The 17,188-nt window shown below is 38.3% G+C and overlaps 1 protein-coding gene across 4 annotated transcripts in view; it reads left to right on the forward strand.

The window, feature by feature from the left end:
- Nucleotides 1-17,188, forward strand: part of KIF13B (kinesin family member 13B) — a 124,890-nt gene that overhangs the window by 76,364 nt on the left and 31,338 nt on the right. For all 4 annotated transcript variants that reach the window (XM_080585492.1, XM_080585494.1, XM_080585493.1 and 1 more), the window contains exons 19-31: nucleotides 222-368; nucleotides 854-1,003; nucleotides 1,643-1,771; nucleotides 3,349-3,519; nucleotides 4,437-4,594; nucleotides 5,953-6,085; nucleotides 7,055-7,201; nucleotides 9,842-9,871; nucleotides 11,336-11,435; nucleotides 11,764-11,890; nucleotides 13,427-13,482; nucleotides 14,783-14,907; nucleotides 15,662-15,838. In XM_080585492.1, coding sequence (XP_080441618.1) covers nucleotides 222-368; nucleotides 854-1,003; nucleotides 1,643-1,771; nucleotides 3,349-3,519; nucleotides 4,437-4,594; nucleotides 5,953-6,085; nucleotides 7,055-7,201; nucleotides 9,842-9,871; nucleotides 11,336-11,435; nucleotides 11,764-11,890; nucleotides 13,427-13,482; nucleotides 14,783-14,907; nucleotides 15,662-15,838 — 1,650 coding nt within the window. The remainder of the gene's footprint in view (nucleotides 1-221; nucleotides 369-853; nucleotides 1,004-1,642; nucleotides 1,772-3,348; nucleotides 3,520-4,436; nucleotides 4,595-5,952; nucleotides 6,086-7,054; nucleotides 7,202-9,841; nucleotides 9,872-11,335; nucleotides 11,436-11,763; nucleotides 11,891-13,426; nucleotides 13,483-14,782; nucleotides 14,908-15,661; nucleotides 15,839-17,188) is intronic.

The following is a 17,188-nucleotide window of genomic DNA, read 5'->3' on the forward strand; positions in this document are numbered from 1 at the left end:
GAAACTACTGCCCGTGGGATGAGACGCTGCAGTTAAACTGAATGTGAATGTACTGTGACAGCCAAACAATCTGTCACACTTGCATTTGTTGATTAAGCTGGAATAAAAAAAAAGAAATCCCAACTATTTGCAGAGATGCTCCCGGTTTTCAGTTGCTCTAAAACTATTTTTCATTGTTGTGACACAGGTTCTGCATTAATGTCTCTTTACTTGTTTCTCAGAGAGGTGCAATTCTCAGTGAGCCTGCCATTCAGGTGAGAAGGAAGGGGAAAGGCAAACAGATTTGGTCACTGGAGAAGCTAGAGAATCGACTAGTAGATATGAGGGATCTTTACCAGGAGTGGAAAGACTGTGAGGAAGACAACCCAGTAAGTAAAAATTACTCCAGTTACATGCCAGTAGACATACATTCCTATTAACTTTTTTGTTTAATTAGATGTGAGAAAGTCTTCTGGTTCAGGAGGAGTGGTGGTGGAGAGAGGGAGGGAAAAGACAAAGAGGTAACAGGTTTCCTGAGGCTTTTTTTTTCCTGAAGCAATCTTCAGTATTCCATCAACCCTTATCTCGTCACTTTGATGCTTGTTTGCACAAATAGCTCAATGCAGTAAGTAAACACAGTAGGAGTTGGGGTTCAGACTGACTTCTTTGGATCTGACACTGTTAAAAAAAAGAGAACTTGCTGAGGACAGGCCTTATGCTCTGTGCAAAGTAAAAATCAAGTTTCCATTCTTCTTGTGACCTAATCTGGCCTCTTGCTTGTGCCCCTTTTTCTTTTGTTAGGCTAGTTCTGTGACACTTTGGAAACTGTTGTGAAAAGTTTGTTTTTCTCACATTATTCTGAATTTGGTTGAAGGTGATGAGAGCTTACTTCAGACGAGCCGATCCGTTCTATGATGAACAGGAGAACCACAGCCTTATTGGAGTAGCCAACGTTTTTCTTGAGTGCCTGTTCTACGATGTGAAGCTGCAATATGCTGTTCCAATCATCAATCAGAAGGGAGAGGTTTGTTATTCTTCTATAATCTATCCTTACTCAACTGTTTAATTACAGCTTGTGGATCTTAATACCAGTAAATGATAAATATTTTCCAGTTTCTTGTGCTAACAATCTGGGATTGTGCAAAACCCACAATACCTTACTAGAGTTGTTTAGGCTCCAAATCACAGTGTAGTGCCTGTGAAAGGAGAAAGCACCCCAAAATACTTGGTAGAACCAGCATGAGATATAGCTCTGCTGCCTTTCACTGACTGTCATCAATTATAGACTCTTAAATACCATAAGAAAAAATTCAAAGGCAGCTAGAGAATACATACTCTGTGCACTCTGTCTCACGTGCACTTTGCAGACTCTCTAGAGACTGATGGGATGGTGAGTGAGACTACAGCATGCTGTTCCCAAAGTCACTCTAGTGACTGATTTTTTTATTTATTTTATTTTTAAATGCTTTTACAACAAAGGCTCTTCAGTTTTTGCTCCAAGCATTCTTAGTCTGGCTGCATTTCTTAGTGCTATAAATGCATAGTGCAAGACGATAGGAAGGAAGATGCCTGCTGACAGACAGCAGTAGTTTTAGTTATCTGAAAGGGGTTGAATATGCACTGTTCTCTGGCAAACAAATAATTTGTACTCCTTTTTCATCAGGTATCCGGACGTCTCCATGTTGAAGTTGTTCGGGTGAGTGGAGAGATAGACGACAGGTTGGTTGGAGGTGAGGATAGTCCAGAGAATTCCAATGAAAATGACACTCAGGAGAGAAAACTTGTCTGCAGGGTGAGTTCCAGATATATCCCAACCTCGTGAGTAACCTTCTCCCTTTTCATCCCATCTTAAAATAAAGAAGTCCCTGGTGTATTGGCTTCTGGACATTAGATACCTCTTTGTAACCTGGTGTGCAATGCTCACTTCCAGTATTCGGCTACACAGGCGGAGTCCTGACTCTAAACTTGTTGATAGACTACATAAAACTGTACTAATGTTTCAGGATTTTAAAATTAAAAAATAATAATAATAAAAAGCTGTGCCTTAGTGGCATGTACAGAGCTTAGTACTTTGGCTGTATTTGTTTTCATGGCCTTTTGTTATGTCCCGGGGCCCAGCATTTGTCCTGAAGTACTTCTGTGTGGTCTTTTCTCATAATATTTTGTTTCTTAAGTGGCTGAAATAATGCAAGAGAACTAGATGGTCTTTGTTCCCTTCAGTCTCCATGATTTTTTTGAAGTCTGCAAAGTATTCATTAAACTATATTTATATGCATGCAATCTTACCCCAGACAGTTTTCTTGTATTCTTAGAAAACATGGAAGACTTGTGTACCAAGAATGAAGCTGCAATATCTAAATCAAAAGCAGTCATGGAATCTGATAAACTCCCTTTGTTCTGTGAATGTCTCTCTGTCTTATATTTTGTGAAACATATACAGATGTGTTTATTAATAATAAACAGTAAGTTAGCAAGAAGGATCTACTACAATTTCTGAGTGGTAGTAAAATGCAAAGTAGGCCAAGCTCCAAACAAAAACAAAATAGGGAGGCAAAAAGCACTAGAGGGAGTAAAAGCTAAACTTTGCTGGCTTCTAGACAGTACAAACAGTTTGAGAGTAACAGTGCTTTTTTTTCCACTTGCTATCCTGTCCAGTAGAGCCCCACGTGCTTACAAGCAACACAGGGTGAAACATTCTCCTGAGGGTCATGAGCGGTGCCTTACCAGAGGAGTCTAACTCACTTGGTCTTAGTATGACAGATGGAGAATAGAAATGTATAAAATTAAATGTTGTTAATATGATGGTTGTGTTTAGAACAGAAGGTGTATTCAAAACATTCTTTTTCTATTTGGCCTACATGTTTAAAAAAAAAAGAAGAAGAAGAAGGTGGCAGGACGGGGTGACTTCTGTGTTGTTGGGGCTATTTTTGCGTTACTTTTAGCATCACATAAGGACAAGTAGTATCTTCAAATAAGGAATTTGCAGAATAAAGGAGCCCACTTTGGTAGAAGAATGTGATTTTTCATATGTTATTAAATTATAATGTTCAGTGCATCTCTCCATTATAAGGAAACAAAAGGGTTTAGCGAGTTTGTAAAATTCATCCTGCTAGTTTTTATTCCTAAGAAATTTGTGCTTGGTGACATCTAGTGGCAGCGTTCAACTGATGCACTCAAAATATTTTCTCCAGTGTATATCAACGCAGAAATGCACTACTTGTAAAACTTTCTTTTCCCCCCAATTTTTTCTTAGTTATCCTTTGTAGGGAAACAGAAAAACGTTGTTCTAACAAAGGAGCTTTTTAAATCTATGAATACAATTTAATACTGATGAATAAGTTCATTTCCTTTGCTTCTCGTCTCCTCTAGATCAAAATACTTCAGGCAACAGGTTTGCCTCAGCACCTCTCCAACTTTGTGTTCTGCAAATACACGTTCTGGGATCAGCTGGAGCCAGTTAACGTTGCACCTGAGGTGGATCCTTCCTTATCTCCCATCAGCAAGGAGCCGCGGTGCATGGTTGTCTTCGATCACTGCAACGTAATTTTTTTTTCTATTTTATAAAGGAAACTGTAGCAGGCAAAGCAGATTCATGCTTGCATAACACTGTTAGATGCTTATTTGCTCTCCTTATTATACTTTGCGGGGCTGATACCATTATGCCTTTTTAGTAAGAACTTGAAACCTCTTCAGAGACCTTGTACTGTACAGTTCACTTGTACAAAAATCACTGAAGATGATGAAGGGGATTAATGAAAGAAAGCAGTCTGTTTGGCAAAGAGACTTATGTTAGTTTACTCAGTACAAATACAGCTGAGAGTGAATGGAAGTGTGATATCCATCTGAGTATATTTTATATCTGTATCTGATTGCTTACCCTGCACTGACATCAGCAAAGAGAAACAAGCAATTCTGGGACACGATACCCCTCATCCTAATGTAGATGTTGAAGTTAGGTCAGGTATCTTAGAACAGGATATTTCTTTCTTTTGACTTTAGAACAACTAAATAAGTGGAGACATCTTCAATAGAGATGTCTAAAGTCAGGTTAGATGAATCCCAGACAATCATCCGAGTTCTCATCTTGTTCTTCCTCTCATCTGTTATTACACTGAGCAGTTTATTCCACTTACTTGTTAAGTAGATATAATATCTTCTGATGAGTTTTAAATTTGATCCTAAATATTAGAATATTTGATTATATTTTATTTATATATTTTTAAGATTGGATCAGGACTTGGAACAGCATGTGGTCATTTTTCAGCTTGTTACGGACTTTGATTTTCAGCCTGTTTTTTTGCCTTGCATCCTGATTCTGCAAATGGAAATGGCAGTTCTTCCTTTCTTCTGTATTGTGTCTCAGGCACTACATCCTTATATTAAAGTCAAGACAGAAAGTCTCTAAGACTAAGTCAGTGTTGTGTGGTCACAGTCATTAACCAATTTGTCACTTGCAGGAGTTTTCTGTAAATATTTCTGAAGACTTCATGGAACATCTGTATGATGGTGCTTTGGCAATTGAAGTATATGGGCACAAGCAGAGTGGTGACCGGAAAAATCCAACCCTGTGGGATTTGGGAATAATTCAAGCCAAAACACGAAGCCTTCGTGACAGGTAAATACAGAAAGTAGGTCATTGGTTTAGAATTCTGAAGATCACTGTCTGAAGGGCCTAATTTTGAAGCGGTTTGTGATAAGTAGTCAAATTTTGAACTGAAGAAAACTGAGCAGGTGTGTAAGACTATGTCTGTTAGACTATTGTAGATAGACTATTGGGAAAATACCATCAGATGTGTCAATAGGTTTGTAAAAAAGTGAAAGAGGAGAAATGCTCATCCATGTTTCAAATTAAACATGGTAAAACTCCAAAGACTTGAAAGTCCCTTTTATTTAGGCAAACCCATGCACATTAGTAGTGGTTTTAGGAAAGAGCAGAAAATAGGAAGCTGAGTATTTTCTGTTACATTGCTATGCTGGCCTGAGCCAGATAGAGCTATCAAGTCTAAACCAGCAAGATGGTTGTTCTGACTGTGTGATGATGTATTCAAGGTCAGACTCCTGTTCATTCTTGGCCATGAAGTGTTATCACTGTAATGCTTCCATTGGAAGAGCTGTATTACTAATTACTTCAACTGGAGTAAATATACAACAGTAGAGTAATTCAGGCTGAAGAGGGTTAGTTTTTTGCTGGCATCCATTTGTTATCCCCAAAGTAAGCTTAGTAGTATTTTCTTAAATGTGAGTCATTTTGCCTCTCCTATTTTAGAAGACAGCTCTGCCCCTTACTTTATTGGCAGTTATTTCTCTTTTTATTTCCAGCCTAAGATTGTGTTGAACATGTTGAGTATTAAGCCATATATGGAGAAATTTAAATGAAAAAATCAGGCAAACAGAAGCTGGAAAAGGGGTGTTATAAAATAGTGAGTTACGTTTGGTAGTTGAGTAGTACCTCTTTCCTTCTTAATTTTGAGTTAGTAAAAAATGTCCATAAGAATTTAAGCTCTTGGAAAAATTTGAGAGAAGCCGGTAGTATGGTGAAATTCAGGAAGGTGTTTTCAATCTTGGAAGCTTGTGAAACGATGTCATTTTTTCATTCTGGTATCTTCTGTATGGACTTGATTTTACTGACAACACTGGGCTTCTGTGGCAGTATTTGAGACCAGAGCTTAAATATTAGAATCTAGTGGAATTGGTTTTTGTATTACAACTAAGAAAAGGCTTATTTCCGATGTTTGACTACAAGGGTTGTCAGTAAAATTTATAAGCATTGCACAACTAATAACCCTGGGTGGTCACAAATGGCATCTACAGAAGTGTTCTTTCACTTCTTCAATCTGCAGTCTGGGCCAGGGATTGGCTTTTTCTTTCCTTCTCTCCTTTTTTTTTCCTTCTTTCCTTTTCTTTCCTTCTCTCCTTTTCTTTTGGTTTAAAAAAGGAAAAGACAAAAGAAACAGCATTTGATGTGTTTTGCAGGTGGAGTGAAGTAACCCGAAAAGTCGAACTCTGGGTTCAGATTCTAGAGCTGAATGAGAATGGGGAGTACTGCCCGGTTGAGGTGACTCCTGCCAAGGATGTTTGCACAGGAGGCATCTTTCAGCTCAGACAGGTACAGTGGCATGTGCAGGATTTCAGCTGTGAAAAGAGTCTGCAGGAAGCTTAAGAAGCCTCTAGGTTTTTTTTTATGGCAGAGGGATGGTGTCCAAGGAACTGTCAAGCTTAGACACAAAATATGATCTTGTGTAAGTGGAGTCCCTCTGTGTTTTATGAAACTCCCATTGTGCACAAATTCTCAAGTAAAGATGATCAAAGGGCTACCTGTAATCTTTTTACTATGTTCTGTTACCTGTTCTGTGGTAGTGTCTGGTAGAAACTGAACTTTTTTTTTTTTAAGAGGTCCAGAAATCCCCCTTCTTTGATCTTTTCAGCCAACTACTCCTTTTCCTTTGAATTCTACAGGCATTAAATTGTTAATGCTTAACTGAGCACTTAACATTTTCAGTGACAAGCTATTGCCAAGATAACGCTCGGAATTAGTAAAGGTTAGATACAGGCTGCACCTCTGAACTCAACTCCTTTGATTTTTTTTCCTATGGATTTTCCTAAGGAACAGTTACTTTGCTGCATTGATAGCATCAGTAGGTGGGTAAGAATTTTCAGTCAAGGAAACCAGAGTCAGGAAGAGTTCTCTTAAACAGCTCCAGTAGCTCACCAAGTTAGAGTATTTTCTTTCCTCTTCTGTGGGTGGGGAGGAGATCCTATTCTCAGCCTTCAGAAGTACTAAAAATACAATCCTCTAATTGTATGTTTTGAAAATCCACTAGAAAAAGTAAACTGAATTGCTGAATGCTGATTTTAAATACCTAAATCCTGTAAACAAATCCTTGCAACAGAAGGGGTGTCTCCTGGATACTGGGTCATTGAGATTGCACTACTCACCACTTTGTTCTTCACGTGATAATAAAATATTGCTTGCAAATGACTGCCAGTAGAGGTCTCTCTGTCATTAAGCTTTCAGTATTTTATACCTTTTTTCTTTTTTTTCCCCTCAAGTATTTCAAATTGTTCTTTTGGGCAGGGACAATCTCGAAGAATTCAGGTTGAAGTGAGATCTGTACAGGAATCCGGGACCTTACCACTGATGGAGGAATCGATACTATCTGTGGGAATTGGTTGTGTTCAAATAAAACATGCCAAGTCACAAAAAGTGCCTGAAAATTATCAGGTAAGTCTGAATGTTTCTTAGCAGCAACCCGTATTTCCAAGACATATGAAAGCATTAAACGATGTCCCAAGTTTGCTGCAATTGGAAGCAACTTCATTGGTTTCAAGTTTTTGGTTTATTTACGTCAGGTAGGGGAATGATGAGAAGAGGGCATTATTGAACCTGCTACAAAAGCTTGTAAAGCAACAAGAAAAATTGTCAAAATTGCTTTGATGGTGGTATTGTGGATTATGCAGGATAGTCTAAATCCAAATCTTTCAGCAAGTGTTGTGGAAGATCTTCCTCTTAATCAAAAATCATTTTCCATAACAAAAAAAATATTTGTAATGCTGTCTTCTCTGTCTCTTCTGGGGTGTTTCCTATCCTTAAAAACAGCACGGCTTTAGCACACCATTCAAAGAAGGAAAGAAAAAAGCCCAAATTCCTAAAATTCTTTTGGAGTTTGTCCAGTAGATTTTGCTTCAAATATTAGATGCAGCAGCAATTTTAAGTAAGCATTCAAGTTAGAGTGAATCAATGGAACACATATTCAAATAGTGTGTGTTACAAACATCAGAATTGTGTTGGCACATATTAAATGTTGCCCATTTTCTGATGACCTCAGAAGCACTGCATCTCATCGTAAAGTGCAGGTATTTTTATCTGGTTGTAGGGAGCAGGCTTGACCTGGTGCTTATCTGATGGCTTATGATGATGGCACATTGGCTCACTTGCCCTTTTTTAGAAGCTTGTCTTCTTGTGGTGCTCCGACCTGTTTTCTAGTGCGGTGCTACTTTTTCCCTAGCAGCTAAATTAAATAAAATTCAGTCACTCAGAGCTAGCAAGCCAAAATCTAGTGCAACAGAACAATCAAGTCTGTGGATTTGCCTGATTACCTGCCCTGCTTGAGGTAAGGCCAGCTAAATGCCAAGTTGATTTTGGGACTTCTCCCAGCTTTCCATAATGCTTACCCTGTTGACAGAGTATGATTCAATGTGTGTCTGCTCCTCTTTTTTGCTTAACCAGAATTGTTTTTCCCTTTGTGAGGTCTGAAGTAGTTGGCTTTGTTGTTGTCTCCTAACCTGGGGGTTGGACCCGATGATCTTTCGAGGTCCCTTCCAACCCCTACAATTCTGTGATTCTGTAACCTCAGCAATCCCTTGCCTCTTGTGTGTCAGGATCATATTAAAGGGATTTTTTTTCCACCTTTGCAGAAATCTCACTTTTTAGAATATCCTAGGCAGATTATTGCTTTTATTTCCCCATTATGCCTATGACTGTGACTCTGCCTGCAAGTTTCCTAGCTGCCCTCCCATCACAGCAGTTCCTGATACCCATGTCCTATACAGCAAGGAATTTTTTTTCTTTCCTACTTCTGAACTGAGCAAGTTTTTTAAGATACTCTTCTCTCCTGAGGCAGAATGATGATTATTTCTGGCAAATTTGACTTGAAAGCTGTGACTGTTACGCACCCAACACATACACACCACTTACCCAGATTTGTAAGGGAACGAGTCCCAGGTGAGCATGCAGTCTGTCTCACCCTATTTCTTCCCCATTGAACTTCTGAGCTGTTGGCCAGTTTCAACCGTATCAGGCAGAGCTGGCAGTGCACATAATAGTAAATTCTTTCAAGAAGAAAGACTTAAGCTCCCCTTGAGGGAGAGACTACTGAGCTCTCTCTGATACTGATAACCCACATGGGAAAGAGCTATTGAAAAACATGTTTTATTAGTTCTGCTGCTTACAATAGCCCTCTGACTCGAACATCTGGATTTTTAGTCCCCTTATTAGCATTTCTTTATCTCAAGTCAATCACTATCTGTGGAACGTGAAAGATTTTCTAAAGGACTTGAGCTAAGAAAATGCCTCTTTCTATATGGCTTTTTAATTTTAGCTTAGCTAAGTTTTTGCTTTCATTACTAAGATACAGAAGTAGGCTCCAGTGGCTTGTTATTACTTAAATAGATGAGTAATCGCTCAGGATTGGAGTCCTCGCTGCTTTCCCATTCTCTGTGCAGGAGTGGCAGTTGTGCTTACTCTCACTGCGAATGGTTCTGCTGCATGTCAAGAATGAAAGGTGGTGTCTCCCGTCAGAAAATAATGGAAATCAAAACATCTAAGGTCTACGTCGTGGCTGCTGGCGTGGCAGACAGTTATTCTACCTCCCTAGCAATTAGCTTAAATGTTTACATTTTTCTCCTCTAAATGCTACAGCAAACTTGCCTTGAATCCTTTGTGTTAGACTTTGATTTCCAGTTATTTCCAACATAAATATTTAACTTTCGCAGATAAAACAGCAGATCTTTATTTTTCTGTCCCGGATCAACAGGTTTCAAGTTGTTTCACTTTACCACCTGTCTCTTTCTAAGGGCAGTTTGAATATTCCACTTTCTTCCAATTATGATAAAGTCTAATAACTTTATTTCTGTGAAATTCTTCACTTATTTTTCAGTTGGATTGGTTTAGTTTGTGTTTAGACCAGCAGATAGCAGCAAATCTTTGGGATGTCACTGTGTTTTCATTCTATGGCCTCGCCATTGCTAAGCTCAGACTTTTACAGGAGACTGCTAATATTACTTAAATTAGTAGCACTTTTTGCATTAAGTGTTTCCTGCTGTCAAAAAAATTAATGGCATGATTTTGCATCTTTTGGCCTAGGAAGAAGAGGATGAAATGGACAGTTACCAGGTAAAAATAATTTCTTATTACAAATTCAGATATTCTCAGTTAGAGAGACATGTTAGAAGAGGAACAGGATTTTATCTTTGCTGTATCTTTGCTGCATGTAAAGAGCCTTTCCTCTGAAGAGACTAAAAGCTTGAGAATTGCATAGACCGTTATGCTACAAAGCCGTGTGGTGGATTAGAGAGGTAGACGGTAAAGAACAAGACACCTTTAACCATATTTCCAAAACAAGATCCAATTGTGTTTCCTTTTCTGTTTCGAGAGAAGGAGTCCTCCTTTTTGACAAGCTGTGGTTAGACTGAGATTGTCTGCGTTAAGAATGAGATTAGGAACAGTGGCGTTGAAGATGCAGTCAAAATACTTCATGCTGTTTCGTATTATGAATGTGCTATTTATGAGACCCGGAATATACTGTAATCAACCCTTGGGCCAGCAAGGGGGATTCTGTTCCTAGGGCCCTAAGATGGCAGGGAAAAAACTACTTGAAATCAGCCCAGTGATTTTTGGTTAATGTATGTAATGCCACTGTAACGTGAGCCTTACAGGAGAACTGATGAGGTACAGTATCTGTGATATATTTTTCATCTTCTTGTGAGTAACTTTAACAAAAGCACATCATCATCGTTGTAGATCTCAACTTCGTATAATGTGAGCGACAAGAGATTTAGGTTTAATGCTTCCTGACAGGTTCCAGCATTCTTGTAGGGGTCTGCAGGTGAGCAATACAAACGTAGTTTATAGTCTTGCAGCCACCCATTTTCCTTGACAAAGTGTTTGTTATAGTTTGATGTGGAATGAAACTGAGCTGCTATTGCCATGAAAGACGCTTCCCTGAAGGCATCCCAGAGCGGATAGCTCATCGTTGTGGCACTCAACATACAGCATGCAGAGTATCATACATCATTTCTGAGCATTTCTGCGCCACAGACAAATGAACTCAATGTTCTTGCAGATGCAGAGGTGTTTTTTGAAGGACACAGGCACTTAAAAATACGTGAAAAGGCTCAGGCACAAATGCCCTAACTGGGGATAATGGCATGATACGGGGTTAGGAGCAGATTCCTAATATAAGGCTGCTGAACACTGAGCATGAATGGTGAGCTGTGAATATGGACAGGGGGTTCCAGCTTTGCCACAAGGTAATGGTTAGTCAGTTTTAGATTAGATTTAGGGCAAAGAAGATGGGTGAAGTGAAATATGCTCAGCTAAGTACTGGGTAGCACAAAATAGAGAAAAAAAACCTCCAGAGGTCCCTTCCAAGCTCAGCTATTCTGCATTTCTCTTTGGGTTGTGCTCTACAAAAGGAAAGCATAGAGAAGAGCAAAGTGATTCATCAGAGGTCTGGTCTGTCTTACCTGATTCTTTGGTACAAGATGAGCAATAGGGTTGAGGAAACATGTAAGCCACAAATAGGAAACGCTGGCTTTCCAGGGTCAATATTTAATATGACTTCTTTCCTCTGTACAGGATAGGGATTTGGAGAGGCTCCGTCGGAAGTGGCTGTGTGCCTTAACAAAGCGTCAGGAATATCTCGATCAGCAATTGCAAAAACTCGTTGGGAAGCCTGGTAAGGAAAATGCTATTAAAGGTAAAAACAGCGATAGGTTGAGAGACACGCACAGACACTTTTTAACTTAATATATTGTAAGATAGAAAAGAAGGCAATGGAGAGTTGAATCTCTGAGCTCACCACCACTTGGCTTTCAGTGAAACTAAGTTAGAGAAGCCTATGTAAGATTTTATTGTTTTATTTACGCTGTGTGCTTCTTTGTGTGCTGAATTTCAGAACAGAGTGGGTTTTATTCTATTATGATGGTATAAGATCATCGACACATGGTAAAGGCAGCGTGTAAGAAATGCTCTCTATTGTCCTTACTGACATCCTGCTTCTCCAGATAAAACAGAGGACGATGCGGATCGGGAGGCACAGCTTTTAGAGATGAGGCTAACACTCACCGAAGAAAGGAATGCGGTGATGGTGCCTTCTGCAGGCAGTGGGATCCCTGGAGCTCCAGCAGAGTGGTATGAACATACATTGCCATATGCAAGAATGGATATAAAAATGATGCACGGCTTGTTCCTGGCTTGGATTGTTGCCATTTCTTGCTTTCCTTAATCTGGATTCTGTACACTGCATGAGCAAAGTTGTTAAAATTAGGGCGACTGCTTAAATTATTTTATTAGGCTGTGTATCTGAAATCCAGAAATGCTATTTAGTAAACGATACTGTTATTGATCAGAGTGTAATTATGACCTTCTGAGGAAACGGAATCAATATTTATTACCACTGCACTTACCATTTAAAAAAATTAGCTAATATGTTAATTACCTAGTTCATTCACTTAAAAGGCTGCTCTGTCATAATAAAAATGCATCTACAGGAGCATTTTGTTGCATTCCTGGTTTAAGCTCAAAGTCTGTTTAGTCAGCAAGTGTTCCATGTAATTTTCTAAACATTAAAAATAGTAAATTACGCTAGACTGAGCTTGCCATACTGTAGCAGCTGTGAGTAACAACTGCAGATAAGGAAGTAAAGCTGTTTAGTTTCAAACCTCGTTTTCAGTTGCTTTCAACTTTCTGCAATGTTTTTCTGAGCAAAACTCTAACAGTATTTATAGATGGAATTGAGTGTCGTGGCGTTTTAAGCTGAGGTTTGTTAAAATTAGTACTTCTGAAACATAAAAATGGCAAAAGCTTTATTGGAGACATTCACATTAAAGTATTTGACTAGGTTTGAAAACAGTAGAGCTGCAGGAAACATACTTGAGGAAGAATCTATTATGAATGCATTTGCACCAAAGGAAGTGTTTGGTGTGACTCCAGCACCAAAGTACACATTAAATAAGATTCCAGCCTGCTCTTGTTCACTACAAAATTCATTATATCCAAGTTTGCCATGAGATGGCTACAGCCTTTCTACAGCTAAGATTGCAAAAAGGCATCTTTTAAAACGTCTTCAGTGCTTCATATTACATCTTAGTACATCATTAATGTTGTAGCTTTAAAATACAAGGCTACAGAATATTCAATATTATAAACAAACAAAACACCACCTATGTTATCTCTTCATCCACCCTGTGAAAGTCATGGCTTATGCATCCCCTTGGACTCTCAGATATGTTTAGCAAGACAGATTAACTATTGTGCAGCATCGATAGTAGCTTAAAATATTTGCTGCTGGATATTCTGACCAACTCTGCTGTCTTCACTGATATCAATAATGCAGAGGGGTTTGCATTTAATAAATGTGTATGTCAGAGTAAATAAACTTAATTTTGCTATTAGTGTTTTAGAGGGAGAAAACATTTCTGAAAGCAGAGGTCAAAGAATATAATAATTGTAAGAGAGCTGGTATAAAAGAAGTATCAATTTAGTTGAGTCTCTCTGAATCTGCAACAGTAAATTAAAATAAAGCTGTTTGCCAAGGTTATCATTGGTCTGACTTGGAATTGTAGTTGTACTGAATGTAATATACTGTGAGCTTGTATCATAAAGTACGTGTGCTGGGTAAATCTGCTTTAATTTAAATGCCGCCATTGTCACTGTCTTGCATTTTAGGACTCCCGTGCCTGGTATGGAAACTCACATTCCTGTTATTTTCCTCGACTTGAATGGTAAGTGGTTCTTAAAAGGACAGAGTACTTTGAATCAAACTTTGTACAACCCAAGATATTATAGAATTTAAGCAAGCTAATAAAGTGAAGAAATGCCTGGAACGGCAGGTAGATTAATTTGAAACAGCACATTTTTCACTGAACCGTATCACTTAATGTTTCAAAACACACAGCATTATTTATGGAAGGAACCAGGCATTTTGGTAATCCTACTATTTTGCAGATATTTAATATGTAAAAGAGAGATAGTAAAATGAGTCTACCTGAGAAGGTGAACATCAGTAGATGGTGCAATGAAAACTTAATCATTAGGAATTCTCCTTCCGAGGTCTTGCAAGGATATTACCCTGGTGCTATGTAATGTCTTTCTCAGTCCATTAGAAGAAAATGTGAAGTCACTGGTAGTAATGTCTGCATATCAAAAATAAATGCTATGATAAACTCAAGTTTATCTTACACAGTGCAGTCTTCTGTATTTCCTTAATGTATGTATATTTTAATGCATCCAAATACAAGCTCCAGTTTGAACAACATGCTTAGTAGATACTTTTCTTGACTATAATTTTCCCATCTGTGGTACATCAGCAACCCTAAATAGACCAGGGAGCCAGCAGTGCTTAATCGGTTGAAGAAATCCTTGCTATGATGTTTAGAAGAGGGTTAACACTTGGATTAGAAGCATCAGGTGAGAGAGGAGAGGTGGCATTCTGCCTGTGGTGATGAGGTTCTTGCTGCAATGCTCTACATTTATGGCTTATTTACCTCAAAAAGTGTATTGATATATCAAAGGGCTTCAGAGAGGAGCTAGTTAATAATTCATTAACAGTGAGGGACTCGAGCCAGAGCAGGTTGAGCTTGTTCTCGAAAACGATGCTAAAGATTTAATCATGATCTAAATGTACCATATTTTTACTTGTCCAGCCAGCAGCTTTCCTTTATTTCAAAAAAAACCCAAAAAATCACCTAAGTAATTATGCCAAGCAATGTACTTGGTTTAATTGAGCAGCAGTGCTCAAAATATACCCTGTGGGCAAGGAAGGGGTATTTACAGCTGGGGGATTTTCCTGTCCAGTGGAGAACTTCATAAGGCACACTTGAGTCTGCACTCCCAAATTTTTGTGCACAGTTCTGTATAGAAACGGTTCTGTTTGAAATGGGGTGAGCTTCTCTTGTGCAGGTAGAGTATAAGGAGCCAAGCTGCAGAGGTGGAAATGTGAATTCATGAATTGTTGGATGGATGTTTTTAAATAGGATAATTGCGTTGTCTCTCCTCACCTTCTGCATTCCCTTTTGTTTCCAGCTGATGACTTCAGTTCCCAAGATAACCTTGATGACCCAGAAGCAGGTGGGTGGGATGCTACCCTTGTTGCAGAAGAAGAGGAGGAATTTTTTGAACTGCAGATTGTAAAACATCACGATAGTGAGGTAAGCAGAGGTATAGACCAGTATATTTTAGCTCAGGAGTCTTTTAATTGTTCTCTGTATATATTAAGATATGAAGATACTGCGTCAAAGATGACACACAAAGTATACAATGCTTGTTTCTTATAAAAATGACTTTTTTTTCTAAGGTATATTTGCTTGGAGTTGAACCATAATTCAATTGAGTCTTCCTTCATCTAAACCCAAACGTTACAGAAGGTTGAAATTCTGAATGTGTGTTTGGGAAAGAAAAAAAACAAAGCAAAAACAAACAAAAACCAAAACTCCTCAGAAAAGCAGAGGATATTCAGCCTTCAGCTGAAAAACAAGCAATCTTAACTATGGTTATGGTTAACATATTTAGCTGTGTGTTGTGTAGTGTGATGGAAGATTTTCACTGCAATCTCAGTTGCTCTCTGGTTTATCTCACTAAAGGCCAAATGGTCCTGTAGTTCTGCATATTTTAAAATTTATTTGCAATGATCTTGGGTATTCAAAGATCTTTTTTTCAAGAGGAAATGTTCCAGAGGTTGAGCAAGTTGGCATTTTTAATCCCAACGTCTTCATTTGGCAAACTAATCTTGATTTTTAAATGGCCTCTTCTAAAGTGCATGGATTTTTCTTCATAGGGAGTGAAATGGAGAAGCTGACTCTCAAAATTTATGTATTATGTATTTTTGTTAATTATGCTTAATTAATTACAGTTAATTATACACCTAATTATGCTTATTAGAGGATACATTTTTTTCCTTTGCAGGTGAAAGTAGAGGCCTCGTGGGATTCCACAGTCCACGACTGTATCCAGCTCAGCAAAGGAACAGCAGCAGATGAAAGAGTTTACCTTATTGTGAGAGCCACCGTCCAGCTCAGCCATCCTGCGGAGATGCAGTTGGTGTTACGCAAACGCATCTGTGTCAATGTTTATGGCAGACAGGTATAGCTTCTGCAATCCTTCCTACTTTCACTCTACCCTGTGTTTATCGTTGCTCCAAGAGGGGAAGGCTGTGGTTTGTGCAAAATGCTGCTGCTGTGTTTTCTTGTAGCTGCCTTCCTTTCTACCTGAATGAAGCAACATATTAATGGTTTGCACAGAGGCTTTAGGCTGCCAAGTAAATTTCATAGTGTCTTTTTTATTGTGACTGATAATACAGCTTATTTGAAAGGTTCAATGGCAATTTAGTATAAGATTCGGCATTATTTGTATTAACTATTGACTAATTGCTTTATTCCCGATCACTGAAAAAAGTAGAAAGAGTTAACTTGTTATGAACTTGTGGTTAATGTTTCGCATAAACTGTGCATCAGGATAAACATGTTTCCTTGCTCCTATAGTGCCTTCACATGTTACTGCTAACTATTTCTATTTATATATCTATATAAATATCTATATTATATATCTATAAATATATAAATATCTATATTATATATATTTATCTATTTATATTAATATTTATATATATATATTTATATATTTAGAGTTAAGCAAGCAACAGCTGGAGCAGAGCAGAGGTCCCTTTGTGTAATTTCTCGAAGTTAATCACTCTTGATCTTCTACGTTTTCCTGTTGCTTTGTGCTCTTGATACTGTGTAGGTGAGAGCAAGGTGCTCGGTAAATGGAAAGCAGAAGATATTATTCCATTTATGGCAACATGTCCTGAAACATATTTTATTCTTGAGAGGATGGTGAGGAAGAAGAGAGTTTATTCAGCATTGTCTCAGAATCCAGCTTCCCTTAGCAGGGATGATGACAAAGCAGGAAGCCTGAATTGTTATTCTATTTGCACATCTGTAGTTAAAATCAAGAGCAGAATTCTATTTGCACATCTGTAGTTACAATCAAGTTAAAAGCAAGAGCAGAAGAGGTGTGGTCACACCCAGAAACCGTGTAGGCAACTCTAACCTGCTTTTAGGTTAGAAACAGAAGAACTGCAGCTCTCGATGCTTTGGTTAGTTAACAGCTATTTCTCAGAAAGGAAACAGTGATTTTTTTTTTTAATAATACACAATGGGAGGAGTTTATTCAATAGATGGAGCCTGCCAGTAATTATAATTGTGTTAAGTCTTCATTAATTCTGTTTTCTACAGGCTTAGTCAATGATTTTTATTTTTTTTTACTGTTATCCAACACAGAATCTTTCTTGCTAGCTTTCTGGCTAGCTTTCTTGCTAGGTTTCTAAAAATCCTCGTCGATAACCTTTTCTGGGTGTTTGTCTCAGCAGCATCTTTGAATGACTCATCTCTGCATTAATTCAACAGTCCAGTTCTTAACCCTGCAAGGCGCCAA

This window comes from Anser brachyrhynchus, assembly GCF_964034855.1.
Source record: "Anser brachyrhynchus genome assembly, chromosome: 3".
In the NCBI taxonomy this organism is placed as follows: Eukaryota; Metazoa; Chordata; class Aves; order Anseriformes; family Anatidae; genus Anser; species Anser brachyrhynchus.